We start from the raw sequence: 16,420 nt of genomic DNA, 5'->3' as shown, positions 1-16,420 counted from the left end.
CAGGCTTTAAAATGACTTTCTTGAAATAAAAAGAATTTATTCAACTTACAAAGGTAAAACTTTGACCATGACAGAACTACCTGTTCCTTCAGAAATATCAACCAGTGTATTTTAGGGTTTGAATTTTCACACACGCAGACAGATCAGGCCAACCAATAGATACACATCAGACCATCTGTTGAACATTTATATACGTACAGTTGACGTAGTGTCCAGCAATTCAGACTCAAACACAAATAGGAATTTCATAAATACCACATACATCAAACCAAATATATACGACTATTCCAGCAGGTAAGATTAAAAACAAAAAACAAATGAAAACTAAAAGCATGTTGTGTTTGTACAAGCTATTGTTATAGTTAACTTATATATATATATATATATATATATATATATTCATTTAAATCTATTTCCACTTTACTACTTGGCCACACGCAGCCAGACATTCATTTGTAAATAACAGTTTCCTCTAATAGAGCTTTTTCCACTTGTAATGCAAGATTTTATTGTTTCCTCAGATCTGAGTGCAAATATTTAGAATAAAACATGAAAAAATACATATGTAAATAAATAAATAAAACAAACCTATTCAGTGTTGCACTTTGTCCCAGACATCTAAAACGTACCTTACATTCCTAAAGTTAAATATAAATACAAAAAAGTCAAAGAAAAAAAAATAAAAAAAAGACCAAGGAAAAACAAGCAAACAAACGAACCAATATTTTGTGCATAAAGTGAATGTTTTCTGTTAAACGTGAGAATGCTGAGGTGAATCAAACATCGTCTCGCGTGGAATGTTAAGCCGTTCGGCTGCTATGGAAACCAGCGTGTCAAAACAGCAGCGTGTGCGTGCATGGGTGCCGGGAAAGGGGGTGTGTCTCTGGGGCCACGGCAACCCACCGGGCCGCCAGGGTTCTGTGCCATTTTACACTCCACAAATACATTAGCAGCCAAGGAGAAAACTTACAGTAAAAAATGTAAATCCAAAAACTGGACACTGATAGCAGAAGCACAGTGCTGGTATTTTAAAATGCTAAAATGGGCACAAAATGAGGACACACATAAACACTTAAAAATGGAGCTTTGAGCACGGAACACAGAGCACGATCAATAACCTGGGAATGGAATGCGATGACTCTAACAGCTCATGCATACAGTGCTCCTACCAACACGACACCGGAGCGTCGGACTCCAGAAATGACAGTAGTCGATTGTCCGTATCGAGCGATCTCGTGCACTTTTTCCAGCGTCTTTCTTGGGGTGGGGTAAAGATATTCTGCAGTGCGAGATATTTGTTACCAGTTTTACGATTCACAGCTAAGGAAAAGTGGAGGTGCTAATGAAAGCATTAGTGTTCCATGGCCACTGCGGTCTTACAGTATCTGGAATATACTAGGCGGAATGTTGTAACGGTCTGGGAGGACTCGCATCTTCAGCGTCCCATCGGCTCCGCAGGTGAAGATCCGGTTACCTGGACATGTTTCGATCTTCATCACGCCGTTGCCGATGTTTCGGAATATGGACTGTTTTGCATGCTCGGAGCTGAAGGAATGCATGAGGCCATGACCGGCTAACTTCCACACCTGAAACAGAACCAGAATACAACTTAGTACAACTAAACTATACACACTAAAGACATCACAACAGAGTCTTGCTAAGAACCTTAATTCATGGCTCTGTTCTAAACACTAATTAGTTACCATATAATGCTGTTTTGTTTAAAACAAAGGTATCTGAGAAGGCAGCATAATTTTTATCCCTACTGTTTGGACATCCTTTTATGTTATAAGTAGGGTTGGGTGATATGGCTTATAAAGTTGCAAGAAAAAGCATGTGAACCCTTTGGAATTACCTGCATTTATGTATACTGTAAATGTGTCTTAAAATCTGGTTTAATCTTTAAGTTACAATAATGAAATAACACAATTTGTTTTAACTAATAACACACCAATTATTGTTTTGTTCTGTACATATTGAATACATCATTCAAACATTCAATGTGTAGGTTGGAAAAAGTATGTGAACCCCTAGGCTAATGATGACAACAAAAGCTAATCGGAGTCAGGAGTTAGCAAACCTGGCATCCAATTAATGAAATGGGACTGGGTTGTGGGTTAGAGCTACTTTGACTTATAAAAAGCATTCAAACATTTTGAGTTTGCTATTCACAAAAAGCATCTGCTGATGTGGACCATGCCTCGCAAAAGAGAGATCTCAGAAGACCTACAATCAAGAATTGTTGCTTTTCATAAAGCTGGAAAGGGTTACAAAGTTATTTAAAAAAGATTAGTTATTCATTTGTCCACAGTTAGACAAAATTGTCTAGAAATGGAGATTATTTATTTCTGTGGTTACTCTCCCTAGAAGTGGCCGTCCAGCCAAGATGACTCAAAGGGCACACCACAGAATGCTCAATGAGGTAAAAAAAGAACCCTAGAGTGACAGATAAAGACTTGTAGGAATCATTGGAACTGGTTAACATCTCTGTTCATGAGTCTACTATATGGAAAACATTAAACAGGCATGTTGTCCAAAGCAGGACACCACGAAGGAAGTTGCTGCTTTCCAACAGAAACATTGCTGTGTGCCTGAAGTTTGCCAAAGACCACCTTGACACTCCACAACACTACTGGGAAAATGTTTTGTGGACTGATGAAACTAAGGTTGAATTGTTTGGGAAGAACACGCAGCACTACGTATGGCATATAAAGGGCACTGCATACCAACATGAAAACATCCTCCCAACAGTGAAGTACGGTGGAAGGAGTATCATGATTTGGGGCTGCATCAGGGCCTGGACCACTTGCCATCATCAAGGGAAAAATGAATTCACAAGTTCATTAAGATTTCCTACAGGATGTCAGGGTGGCTGTGCGCCAGCTGAAGCTCAGCAGAAGTTGAATGATGCAGCAGGACAATGACCCAAAACATCAAAGTAAATCCAAAACAGAATGGCTTCAAAAAAAGAAAATCCATCTTTTGGAGTGGCGTAGTCAGAGCCCAGACATTAACCCAATAGAGATGCTGTGGAATGACCTCAAGAGAGAAATCCTAAGAATATGGCTGAGCTGAATCAGTTCTGTAAGGACGAATGGTCCAAAAATCCTTTTGAACATTGTGCAGGTCTAATCCGCAGCTACCAGAAACGCTTGGTTAAGGTTATTGCTGCCAAAGGAGGATCGACCAGTTATTAAATCCAAGGATTCACTTACTTTTTCCACAGCACTGTGATTTTTTTAATGGGATGTGTTCAATAAAGACATAAACGATTATAATTGTTTGTGTTGTTAGCTTAAGCAAATTGCATTTGTATATACTTGTGACTTTGATGAAGATGAGCTCATATATATATATATTATAATCAAGTGTATTATAATAATACTATACTGATTTATTATTATATAGAGGATTTGATTTGTTTTATACAATGGTAATTTATTTCTGATGTATTTACCTCACGCTCACCTGAAGCTTTTATTTTTGGCGGAAAACTGAGAGTGCATCTGTGTGTAATGTGTATCTGACAGCTTATAATGTTTCTGGTAACAAATCTAATGAAAAGCATTCACCTTCTCCTTTTCTGTGAAATGTTTTAAGGTTTGTATAAAAATTTGGTTACAAATGTTTCACAAAGCAAGCAAACCACTCTGAAACCTCTGAAACCGCTGAAAACACGTATCATCATGAGCCCCGTGTCTGCGCACAGACCAGCGTGTCACCCATTCACTCTGAAGAACACACAGACCATGTATTCATTTAATTTATTAAAAATGTGGTTTAATAATCACATATGACCATATCAAGAATTTTATGTAATTTGGATACATTTTGCAGACCTAAAGAACCATGCAATTAGTCTAATGTTGCACACTTTTGAAAATGTGGCCACATAAAAAGAGTGTAAAAATCATTGTGATATTCATGGTTTTGCTTAACTTTATCGTCAAGCAAAATTGTTGCGATTATTTATTAGTTGTAAGCATGACTATGATGCCTAAACATTTTAACTAGGTGGTTGGCTCACTAGGTTTTGGAACAAAGTCTTTGTTTAACTGAACAAGACTGGGGGGGCCTGGGTAGCTCAGCGAGTAAAGACGCTGACTGACACCCCTGGAGTAGCGAGTTCAAATCCAGGGCATGCTGAGTGACTCCAGCCAGGTCTCCTAAGCAACCAAATTGGCCCGGTTGCTAGGGAGGGTAGAGTCACATGGGGTAACCTCCTCGTGGTCACTATAATGTGGTTCGCTCTCGGTGGGGCACGTGGTGAGTTGTGCGTGGATGCCACGGAGAATAGCATGAAGCCTCCACACGTGGTACGTCTCCGCGGTAACGCGCTCAACAAGCCACGTAATAAGATGCACGGATTGACGGTCTCAACTGAGATTCGTCCTCCGCCACCCAGATTTAGGCGAGTCACTATGCCACCATGAGGACCTAGAGCACATTGGCAATTGTGCATTCCAAATTGAAAAAACAAACAAACAAAAAGAAACAAACAATGACAATCCTCTCTGAACATTACCTTCATGTTCCCCTCGGCCGAGCCCGTGACATAGAAATCCTCAGTGGAATCCATGGCCAGAGCTTTAATGGCTGAATCGTGAGCCTGGAACGTGTGGAGCAGCTGCCTCTGACGGATGTCAAAGATACAGACAAAGCCCTTCCTGCCCCCTGTGATGATCAGCTGCTGTTTAGGAGCGTACTGAATAACCGTTGCACCGTTATCATGGCACTGGAATGCTGAGAAAACCGAAATACCAGAATGCAACTTCAATTTCTATATCCAAGTTAATAAAGGCAATCCTTTAAGTAAAATCAAAATAATAATAAACAATAATTAACATTTTTATTATTTTTATATAAATTAATCATTTTTATAAAAATAAAAGAATATCATTATTTTATTTAAAATAATAATTCAATAATAAAAATAATAATCATGAAAATCAGGATTTTTTTCATGCTCTTTTAAAATGAAAGTTTTATGTACTGTGTATACATAGTTGTATACAACATTCACAATGCAAAACTCATCGGTCCATTTAAACCATTTAATGGACCATTTATAAGAACTTGTGTTGTTTTATTAAATGTCGGAAATTCTCACGTGAAGATGTTTTTTCCTCTACAAAAGCTATTGTATGGATTTAGAAGATGGAATATGACGCAAAAGTGGCATGGACAACATTTATGATACTTTTGCTTTCTTTTTTAAGCTGGAAAGCAAAATCAACATCCGATGTCATTGTATTGAAAAGACATATATTCTTCAAAAATAGAGATATATTCTTCAAAATGTCTCCTTTTGTGTTCCACTGAAGAAAGAAAGTCGTATGGGTTTGGAATGTCATGAGGGCGAGTAAATAACAGAATATGACCCATTTAAATAATAAGCCTATGAACTGACTTAATCACCACATTATTAATACACCATCAAGAGTCGTTTTTCAAAATTGGTGAACTCACCATGTATCATAGAGTTACTGGGAGAGATAAGAGTGTCCCATAAACATACATTCCTGTGGAAGAAAAGGAAAAGTTTATTCTGAAACATATAAACCCTATATACAGTGCATCCGGAAAGTATTCACAGCGCTTCACTTTTTCCACATTTTGTTATGTTACAGCCTTATTCCAAAATGGATTATATTCATTATTTTCCTCAAAATTCTACAAACAATACCCCATAATGACAACGTGAAAGAAGTTTGTTTGAAATCTTTGCAAATTTATTAAACATTAAAAACGAAAAGAAAAATCACGTACATAAGTATTCACAGCCTTTGCCATGACACTCAAAATTGAGCTCAGGTGCATCCTGTTTCCACTGATCATCCTTGAGATGTTTCTACAACTTGATTGGAGTCCACCTGTGGTAAATTCAGTTGATTGGACATGATTTGGAAAGGCACACACCTGTCTATATAACATCCCACAGTTAACAGTGCATGTCAGAGCACAAACCAAGCCATGAAGTCCAAGGAATTGTCTGTAGACCTCCGAGACAGGATTGTATCGAGGCACAGATCTGGGGAAGGGTACAGAAACATTTCTGCAGCATTGAAGGTCCCAATGAGCACAGTGGCCTCCATCATCCATAAATGGAAGAAGTTTGGAACCACCAGGACTCTTCCTAGAGCTGGCTGGCCGGCCAAACTGCGCGATCGGAGGAGAAGGGCCTTAGTCAGGGAGGTGACCAAGAACCCGATGGTCACTCTGACAGAGCTCCAGCGTTTCTCTGTGGAGAGAGGAGAACCTTCCAGAAGAACAACCATCTCTGCAGCACTCCACCAATCAGGCCTGTATGGTAGAGTGGCCAGACGGAAGCCACTCCTCAGTAAAAGGCACATGACAGTCCACCTGGAGTTTGCCAAAAGGCATCTGAAGGACTCTCAGACCATGAGAAACAAAGATTGAACTCTTTGGCCTGAATGGCAAGCGTCATGTCTGGAGGAAACCAGGCATCACTCATCACCTGGCCAATACCATCCCTACAGTGAAGCATGGTGGTGGCAGCATCATGCTGTGGGGATGTTTTTCAGCGGCAGGAACTGGGAGACTAGTCAGGATCGAGGGAAAGATGAATGCAGCAATATACTGAGACATCCTTGATGAAAACCTGCTCCAGAGTGCTCTGGACCTCAGATTGGGGCGAAGATTCATCTTCCAACAGGACAACGACCCTAAGCACACAGCCAAGATAACAAAGGAGTGGCTACGGGACAACTCTGTGAATGTCCTTGAGTGGCCCAGCCAGAGCCCAGACTTGAACCCGATTGAACATCTCTGGAGAGATCTGAAATGGCTGTGCACCGACGCTCCCCATCCAACCTGATGGAGCTTGAGAGGTCCTGCAAAGAAGAATGGGAGAAACTGCCCAAAAATATGTGTGCCAAGCTTGTAGCATTATACTCAGAAAGACTTGAGGCTGTAACTGGTGCCAAAGGTGCTTCAACAAAGTATTGAGCAAAGGCTGTGAATACTTATGTACATGTGATTTTTTTTTTTTCGTTTTTTATTTTTAATACATTTGCAAAGATTTCAAACAAACTTATTTCACATTGTCATTATGGGGTATTGTTTGTAGAATTTTGAGGAAAATAATGAATTTAATCCATTTTGGAATAAGGCTGTAACATAACAAAATGTGGAAAAAGTGAAGCGCTGTGAATACTTTCCGGATGCACTGTAGAAACTATTCCTATTTGACAGTAAGATGAATCTTGTGTCTTACCTGCCATCATTGGACTGTCCTGCTGTAGCAATCAGACTGGAGGACGTGATGAAGGCAAAATCCCCACAGCTTTTACTGTGACACTGCCAGCTCTAAATGACACACACATACAGTAAACAGATGCTTGCTTTTTATTTCATATTTATACACTGACGCCTTAAAGTATTTGAACACTTGAACCTCAATTAAAAATATCTAAATGTCATTAGATAACAAAATATAAAATCAAGTGGCATCCATTTTATAGAAATAAAATACAAGCGTAGATCTCAAGCAATAATAAGCACATAATATATTAGTGAGGTTCTAAATGATCAATCTAAAGATAGAGTGTTCAAAATGAAGACAAAAGTATTGTGAAAACATTAGTGGACCACTAAAATCACCTTGGTTAAAAGGCATTGCAAAATTGGCAAAATTGCAAAGTTTGCTCTAGCAGGACTTTTTTGCAGATGCCACTTTATTTAAGCGAGGCTTCAATGTCCAAATACTCTATAAAAGATTAAATAAATGTATAATAAGTTAACCCTTTAGGCTCGGATGGGCCAGAAAAAAATAATTATCAAAATTTTAATAACTACAGTCTTGACCAACACAAATTAGGTAAAGCTTTAAAGGTTAGAAGCTGTTCTTTACAATGCATGTAGGCATTATGACCAAAACTGAGCAAATGTTTTGAAATTTACAGACAAATCAGAAGTGTTCCATTTTGATCATTTATTAATAATCTTTCACTGCACATTTTATTGTAATCTGTAAAATCAAACTAATCAAATAAGCCATGTGTCATATGTAGTTGGAAAGCTCTCAAAGAGTAGAATACAACCAACCTATTTATTTTACTTCTAGAAAAAAGTATAGCGAGTAATAGCTAAGTATATGTCTTTGACATACATGTTACATGTAAACAGGTACTGTTTATATGCCGCATTTTCACTTATAACTTCACGAAAAATGAACAGAACATAAAATATCACATAACATTACTTAGAGGTGATTATCTTTAAAACGAGCCAACACACAACGTAATTAGATGCATAGATCATTAGATAATCAACACGAAGCACAATGTGCACACAGCATATAATGTGCTATCAGGCTGAAAACACTTTAGCTTTCCTGGATCAGATGACTTCATTGAAAATTATGTAGTATGTTATTCAGCATCAGGGAACGCTAAACCAGTCATATTAGAAATCAGATCACTGCAACCAGAGGTGGAAGACATCCAAATGTGGGCAGAGAGGATCATTCACTCTAATTATATATGGCCACCAGGAGATGGCACCAAGTACATGACACAGACTCAGTGATGGATCAATTATATTTGTAATGCTATAACTTTTGATTGCTTTGTCATATCAACACAAAACTTTACTCAGTTACAGGTGACATGATTGGGAACAAAAAAAGCAGTTTATCGGGGCTACCTTATTTACACCCTGTTATATATAATGTAATATCAGAAAAATAAGAAAAGTACATTTTTGGTTCAAGTTTTTTTGTAATTTTTCAGCTGTTTCTTAGGCTGAGAGTCTAAGAATTTATCATAATCTATATCATTCAACATACTGAACACTTGACCCTCCTTATTTATTTATTTTTTGGTTATAAGCCTTTCATTTTGGGTCTGTCACTGAAACAGGGAATCTTTAAAAACACCCTCAGAGATTAAAATGACTCGTACAATCTACAGTACATATTGGCTCTTACCAAATATGGTTTGGGGTTTGAAGAGGTTTGATTGACTTGCCAGAGGCTCAAAAAGCCCTCGCCATCTGCAACACCACACTGTAGACAGAGACAGAGAAAGATTGTAATCACGCAAGAGGAAGAATAGAGATATTTAAGAGTGCTGACATTATTTTCAGCTGCACATTAATGACTGTATGACAATTAAACAGATTAATGATTACATACAGAAACACCACACACTCATTCACTGACTATTAACACAGCACTGATATATTTCACTCTAATCTATTGAGACAACAGGAAATCAACAAATACAGTCCTGGAAATTATTACACACTACATAAGTGACATGCAAGAATGAGTGTGAGAAACAGAAAGCTATATTGTTATTTTTTCAAAAAAACGTTCCATTATAATAAAAAGCTAATTAAAACAGTAAAATTATTTGCTATGAAATAGTTTTTTGTTAATGAGAATACTAGATTACCTTGTTTCCCTGTGAATTGAAATAGAGGCGTGTGACTCGAGCGTTTCCTGCCTGTCTGAAACAGATGAGCTGCTGTGGACGATTCCACTCAAACATCCTCACACTGCCGTCCTGAGCGCCAGTCAAATCTACACACAATCATGGCAAATAAATCAAACAGGAGCTTACAATTTCATCAAATCCCTTACAGTGTTTGTATGAGCAAAATAAGTGTAGATGAATGAGTCACTCACAGTACTGATAGATGGGATGAGACGTCATTCTTTTCACATTATTCAGATTCCTCTTCATGATCTGAGAGAAATACCACACAGATTTAAACACCACATAGATATCTCTTTCTCACACACATAGAAACACTGACATTCCTTAATTTTTCTTTACATTTTCCTGTACAATATGCACAGAGCCATAAATCAACACATTTACAGACCAAGTTTCTGACAATGCAACATTCAGTGAATTCATGATTTATCAGCAGTATTTGCACAATCCATTCACTACAGCTGTACAAAAGAGTTCCAATTATATACTGTATATAAAAAAATATTAATAATTGAGTTACATATCATTTTCCAGTGTCCAAACCAAATTTTGGCCACATGGAAATTTATCAGATACAGTACACTTTACACTATAGCTTGCCAATCTACAAGCCACTCACAATGTTAAGTATCTTTCCCAGCACTGGTTTAGTGTTTCCTGTGGTGTTTATCAGCTGTGAATAAAACAGTGATGACGCAGGACTGTACCTTGGGCTGCTCGGACTGTCTGCGGTTTACTCTGCTACCTCCAAATGCTCTTATCAGCTCAATACAGACTCATCAAGAGCTCTGTTGAGACCACGACTCAATGTTTGTGTTCTGCTGATAACAGCCAAAACAAAACACTAAAGTAGCTGCTACATGTCTGCGGAAACAGTGCTGTGGGAATGTCACTGGTCTAGAAATTGCTTCAATGCACTGTGTATATGTACAGTGTGGCCCAAAAGTCCCCCAAATGCTTCTATTTTGCATTGCATTTAATATTTTTTAGTGCTGACAGTCGATTAAAATATTTGATCGCTATTAATTGCACGAGTTTTCATAGTTAATTGCAATTAAATCACAGATTTTGAAATTTCTGAAATTTGACTATATATACTTATTTTCATTAAGTTCCCCTACCTATACTACTCTTACTGCTTCTGCCATATCTATGTAATAGTAGTAAGAGTAGTAAGTATGCCATTCCCAACACGGCCAACTTATTGTTCTGCTTTCAGTGCTGGCATTACCCACGTAATGAAATTTCATCAGAATTTTTCAAGAATCATTAGCTGTTGCTTCGAAAGATCAGCGGCAACTGGGTCAAAATTGAAACTGTTTGAACTTTGAGTGGCACGTTGACAGGCCTTGCTTCCTCGGGAGAACTCAAACAAGCTAGCCTACCACAGTGGTCCCATTAGTTAAAATGTATTGTTTGGTTGGCTTTAGGTGATAGTTGGTGGTCGATCGATATGGTTTTTTTTTTTAAAGGCAGATGCCGATATCCAAAGAGCAAGGCGGCCAATAGGCCGATATAATGCTGATATATCTCACAATTTGATATAGTAAATAACATACACATAAAACTGTAAAAAATTTATAAACTTATTTTTAGCTATACATTTACTCAAAATATAAACTTTGTAAAAGAAAAAACATCTTTAACAAAAAATAAAATTTTGTGTTTTAAATGGTAGATAGCAGTTCCTTTAGGTTTCTGTTTACAGTCTGTTGCGGCTTTGATACACAGGCCAGTTTATACTAGATGTTTTTGTATGCCGGTCCATTATTGTAGTAACATAATGGCAAGTACCACCAAAACAAAATGTGATTGGTCGTTAACATATCTCAGGTGGCTCCTTCACAAGCAATCAGGTGATTCTCGGCATCATCGTGGCTTGAGAAATCAATAAGGCTTACAAGAAAATATTCTAACATTAATTTCTAGCCAATTAAATATTTTTCATCAGAGCATAACTAGTAAATGACTGTATAATCACTTCTTCAGGCCAGGAAAACATAATTTTAAAATGCCCTGTTGATGACATCTTTAGAAAGCCTGATTCCACTTTTATACATGCACGTACCACACTGGCACCCAAGCTGGTCTGCCCGCTGCCCAGCCAGGGCATAGAGGAGGATGCTGCCATCTGTTGGGGGGCAAAGTGACCAGTGCTAGCCTGAGCGATGTTAGTGTGAGATGAGCGGTAATCCACATCATCAGAACTACAGAGGGGAAACAAGACGGTCATATAACAATCCCTTCAAATCTATGAGCTGAATGATCCACTTAAACACACACACACCTGCGAGACTCCTTGTCACAGTCCTCTCCAATCCAGGTGTATGGCTGAGCAGCAAGAAGGGTGGACACGTCCACTTCCTGGACATCATGAGTGGATGCCAGCACTATTTCATTAGTGTTAGCCTGAGAGAAACAACACACACACACACACACACACACACACACACACACACACACACACACACACAATTAAGGTGTCATATCATAGTAAACAGGCTTTATCTTAATCTTTTTAAATAAAATATTTTGTTGTTTTATGTAGACATATCATCATCTGACCACGACTGCATCTCTTTTCTAGTGCTATTAGATCTTAGTGCTTCCTTTGACAACCTAGACCATGACATTATCTTGAACAGGCTTGAGAATTATGTTAGCATTTGGGGACAGGTATTATCATGGTTTAGGTCCTATTCATCCAACCGTTACTGCTTTGTGTAACAAAGATATGTCAGATCAAACACGAGTTAAGTGTGGTGTGCCACAAGGCTCTGTATTAGGCCCTCTGCTTTTCAACTTGTATATGTTTCCCTTAGGAGACATTATCAGGAATTGGTTTTCAATGTCATGCAAATGACAGTCAGCTTTATATTTCCTCCAGACATGATCAAATGTCCCATCATTTATATCATTAATGTAATTTACAGATCAAAGGCACAGTAGCAAAACAGACTATTTTTAAGTGTCAAATAGGAAATGATGGAATGAAAAGTGGAAATGATAAAGTAAAACTAAACTATGACTGTTTTTGTTGCAAGAAACCTAGACTGACATTCTAATGCCCTTCAGGTAAAAAATTAATAAAATGCTATAAAAGTACCTAAGGAGATATGACATTTGACAATTAACATCTTTAATAGTGAGAGAAATGCAAAAGACAAGTTCTAACCTTGTTAATGGCAAAAGCCATGATGATGTCCGATTCTTTGTGTATGACTTTGGCTTTGCCTCCCGGGTAACCCATATCAGCCTCCACCTGTAACACAACATACAAATACACACTCAAGTTAAACTGCTCTACCACAATACTCTTAAACTATGTCAAAATCAACACAAACAGCAGTGGAAGATTTGTTCACATGCAGTCCAGACCATGTACACACCGTCTCAAAGGAAAAACAAGAATTAATCATTTAGTTATTGATTGATCTTCTAAACGAGGTGTCTGATTGGTCCACTGCTTTCAGTGCCACCGGCGGTTAGTGAGGGAGAGCAGTGCTGAGCCAGATGAGTTAGGGAATGTAAGAAAAGAGAAGTGTGTGTGTGTGTGTGTGTGCATAAGCAGGTTAAGGGATGACAGAAGCCCAAAAGCTTTTGAGAAGGAGGGTCGTAGAGAAGGTCTCATTCTCTGTCTCTGTACCTTGTTGTTTTTGCGAGCTCCAGTAATGCAGTTTTGTATGAGGCGGTCCACATGATCATCTAAAAACTACACAATACACACCATAACACACACACAAACAATAACAAACACACAGGCCACAGCACAAAACACATGCACGAGTGACAAACAGATGAAGAAAAACAAATGAAATAATAAAAAACAAAATGAACCTCAGTTGGATAAAACGAGAGAGATGGTCTTGAGCTAACATGCACATTCCCTTTAGAACCAGTGTCAGTACTTACCCACAACTCTTGCTTCTAAATGTATTAATTAAACCACATAACAATAAACATCTGTTTTTTTATTTGTATTATTCTCACCACTTTGACATTGGCCCCGCCCCCTTTAATTGCCTCACTCTAACACTGGCCCCTTGTCTTTAATGACCTGACTCTGGCACAGACTACGCTCCATCCCTTTATTACTTCACTCTGGGACTGGCCCGTCCCTTTACAGTATTCGTTGCCCAACCCTCCCCTTTAATGACCTGACTCTGGCACTGACACTGCCCTAACCCCTTTACTAGTTCACTCTAGGACAGACACCACCCCTTTACACCATTCAGTGCCTGATCTAGCTCCTTCAATTACTTAATTTGGTACCTACCCCTACCCTTTCATGACCTGACTCTGGCACTGACACTGCCCCCACCCCTTTACTACTTCACTCTAGGACAGACACCACCACTTTACACTATTTGGTGCTTGATCCCACTCCTTTAATAACTTTATGTGGTACCTACCCCTACCCTTTCATGACCTTACTTTGGCACTGACACAGCCCCACCCCTTTAATTACTTCACTCCAGGACAGACCCCACCCCTTTACATTATTTGGTGCCTGACCCAACCCCCTTAATTACTTCATTCGCTGCCTAACACTCCCCTGACCCCACCTCACCCCCTTAATTACTTCACTGCAGGAATGGTCCCTCCACTTTACATCATTTGCTGCCTGACTCCACCCCTATAACTACTTTATTTGATGTCTACCCCTCCCCTTCAATGACCTCACTCTGGCACTGACCCCGCCCCAACCCCTTTACAACTTCACTCCAGGAGAGACACCACGCCTTTACACCATTTGGTGCCTGACCCAGCCCCTTCAGTTATTTAATTTGGTACATACCCCTCCTCTTTAATGACCTCACTCTGGTACTGACCCCACCCCTTTACACCATTTGGTGCTTGACCCTGCTTCTTTAATTACTTAATGTGGTGCCTACCCCTACCCTTTAATGACCTCACTTTAGCACTGACCCCGCCCCACCCCTTTTTTACATCACTCTGGGACTGGCCCTGCCCATTTACACCATTTGGTGCCTAACCCTCCCCTTTAATAACCTCACACTGGCATTGATCCCGCACCACCCCCTTAATTACTTCACTCCGGGACTGGTCCTGTCCTATTACTCCATTTGGTGCTCGATCCCACCCTTTCATAACTTAATTTGGTGACTCACTCTTTCCCCGCCCCTTAAAAAAATCTCAATTTGCACCTAGTCCTACCCCTGTAATTCACTGCCCCTGTGTTTGCATAGCCCCAACCCTTCTGTAATTACCTCGCTCTGCTTCCTCTTTTTGGTGAAGATGTATCGAATTAAAGTATCTTGAAGCACTTCCTGTTTGACGAGGAAATGCCACAGACGTCGGGCAGGGAAGGAGAGACGATGTTTCGACCTGGAAAGAATACATTTATACACAATTTTTTTTTTAGCTAACTTGGATACATGTATATTTCCCTACCTATTGACTAAACTTAAATGTAGCTGAAAAAGGTCTGACGGAAATGCTGATTGTAATGCTTTGGTTTAAAAGAGACATGCACTGCAAATACTCACTTGAACGGTGTGTTTTCTGGTTCCAGCATGGCTTTGTGCCGAAGTATAGCCGGCCCCCCGCCTGCGCTCAGGTCCGTTGGGTAGGTGTTGATGTAGTTAGGTGGAGGTCCATCAAACTTGTTCATCTTGTCCAGGAGAATCTGTTCCCAGTTTTCCAGTGTCTTCAGCACAGCATTGGCCAGAGGAGACGTAACCGGCAGTTCTAAGATGATACCAGAAAGACACAAGAAAAAGGTTAATAATGTGATTTACCTTCAACTAGTTTACATGTGTGAGTGTGTGTATGTTAGCTTGTTTGTACTGCTCATGCACCTGTGAAGTCCAGTCCTGTCAGGGGCAGGAAGATTTTGACGTTGTGCAGGGCATGTTTGACCATCACCAGGCGGATCAAAGACCAACTGCACAGACACAAACACACATCAACATCCTTCACTCTACACACTGATGCAAACACAATACCCATGTGTTATGATCTCCACAGGCCATGTTTCCTTCACTAAACAACAAGGTTATTATAGTTTTACGTTTCCAAATCTGTTTGTATTTGAACAAAGTTACTTAAAATTTCAGTTTAAATTTACTGTCAGAAGTCAAGACTTTTTTTTTTTACTCCATCCATCAATAAAAAGGGTCAATTTGTGTAGCTCTTTTTATTCACGAGCACTACTCCTATTTGCATTTTCAGTGCAATAATCAAATTCATTTGTGTCACATGCTACAGTGCCACCTGCAGGTGGGATGTCTTTCTCATACAAACATACACGTTCGATAATTTCTCCGCCATGCTCGAACGGTCTTATTTTTTAAAAGTATAAAGGTAAAAATTTAGCAAAACTCGAGAGCTTGTAGATTTTAATTTAAGAAACTTGGCCAATAAATATTTGTATTTGTCCACTTTTTAATAATTTCTGATTGGACTTTTTTTTTTTTTCATTTAAAGTAGCACATAACTTTGGATTACGGTTGTAACCTCGGTTCTCTGAGGGAGATGAGTGAGACATCTCACTATGGGGCATGCCTTTTGCGTGGTCATCCATGAAGCCCTATGCAATCATGCCTAACAGGCTGCTGGCCAGTGCATTAGAGAAGCCCTGCCCCTTCCCTATATAATCTGTAGCACTGGCCCAAAATGGCATAAGTTACAGCTCTTCTGAGCAGATGAATAATGGGCCCTCTGGTGAGATGTCTCACTCATCTCCCTCAGAGAACTGCTTGAATTTATGTTTCCATACATGAATAGCCAGGTTTAATCACCTTGTGCTGAAATGGCGGGTTTGGGCGTAAAGTGACCATGGAGAAATTTTGTGTGAACCTGATACATGAGGGTTAACTGAAAATACGTGCAGCTCACTGGCACGCTTCATAGTGGTAGGAGCAAGCAATAAAACTGTCTTGTATGAGACAATCTTTATATATGCTTCCGCCAGTGGTTCAAATGGAGCTGCA

At 39.2% G+C, this 16,420-nt stretch overlaps 1 protein-coding gene across 2 annotated transcripts in view; it reads right to left on the bottom strand.

Annotated features, from left to right (window-relative positions):
* Nucleotides 1-11: 11 nt before the first annotated feature.
* Nucleotides 12-16,420, bottom strand: part of LOC127456325 (dmX-like protein 2) — a 115,084-nt gene continuing 98,675 nt past the window's right edge. For both annotated transcript variants that reach the window (XM_051724764.1, XM_051724765.1), the window contains 14 exons: nucleotides 15,287-15,372; nucleotides 14,975-15,176; nucleotides 14,696-14,813; nucleotides 13,111-13,176; nucleotides 12,640-12,726; nucleotides 11,752-11,873; nucleotides 11,533-11,671; nucleotides 9,653-9,713; nucleotides 9,420-9,547; nucleotides 8,951-9,028; nucleotides 7,238-7,329; nucleotides 5,470-5,522; nucleotides 4,526-4,743; nucleotides 12-1,586 (listed from right to left, as the gene is read on the bottom strand). In XM_051724764.1, the coding sequence (XP_051580724.1) occupies nucleotides 1,377-1,586; nucleotides 4,526-4,743; nucleotides 5,470-5,522; nucleotides 7,238-7,329; nucleotides 8,951-9,028; nucleotides 9,420-9,547; nucleotides 9,653-9,713; nucleotides 11,533-11,671; nucleotides 11,752-11,873; nucleotides 12,640-12,726; nucleotides 13,111-13,176; nucleotides 14,696-14,813; nucleotides 14,975-15,176; nucleotides 15,287-15,372 (1,660 nt within the window). In that variant the 3' untranslated portion in view covers nucleotides 12-1,376. The remainder of the gene's footprint in view (nucleotides 1,587-4,525; nucleotides 4,744-5,469; nucleotides 5,523-7,237; nucleotides 7,330-8,950; nucleotides 9,029-9,419; nucleotides 9,548-9,652; nucleotides 9,714-11,532; nucleotides 11,672-11,751; nucleotides 11,874-12,639; nucleotides 12,727-13,110; nucleotides 13,177-14,695; nucleotides 14,814-14,974; nucleotides 15,177-15,286; nucleotides 15,373-16,420) is intronic.

The sequence above is a fragment of the Myxocyprinus asiaticus genome, chromosome 18 (assembly GCF_019703515.2).
Source record: "Myxocyprinus asiaticus isolate MX2 ecotype Aquarium Trade chromosome 18, UBuf_Myxa_2, whole genome shotgun sequence".
Lineage (NCBI taxonomy): Eukaryota > Metazoa > Chordata > Actinopteri > Cypriniformes > Catostomidae > Myxocyprinus > Myxocyprinus asiaticus.
The sequence above is the reverse complement of the archived record's forward strand: the minus strand, read 5'-3'. Positions and strand labels throughout refer to the sequence as shown.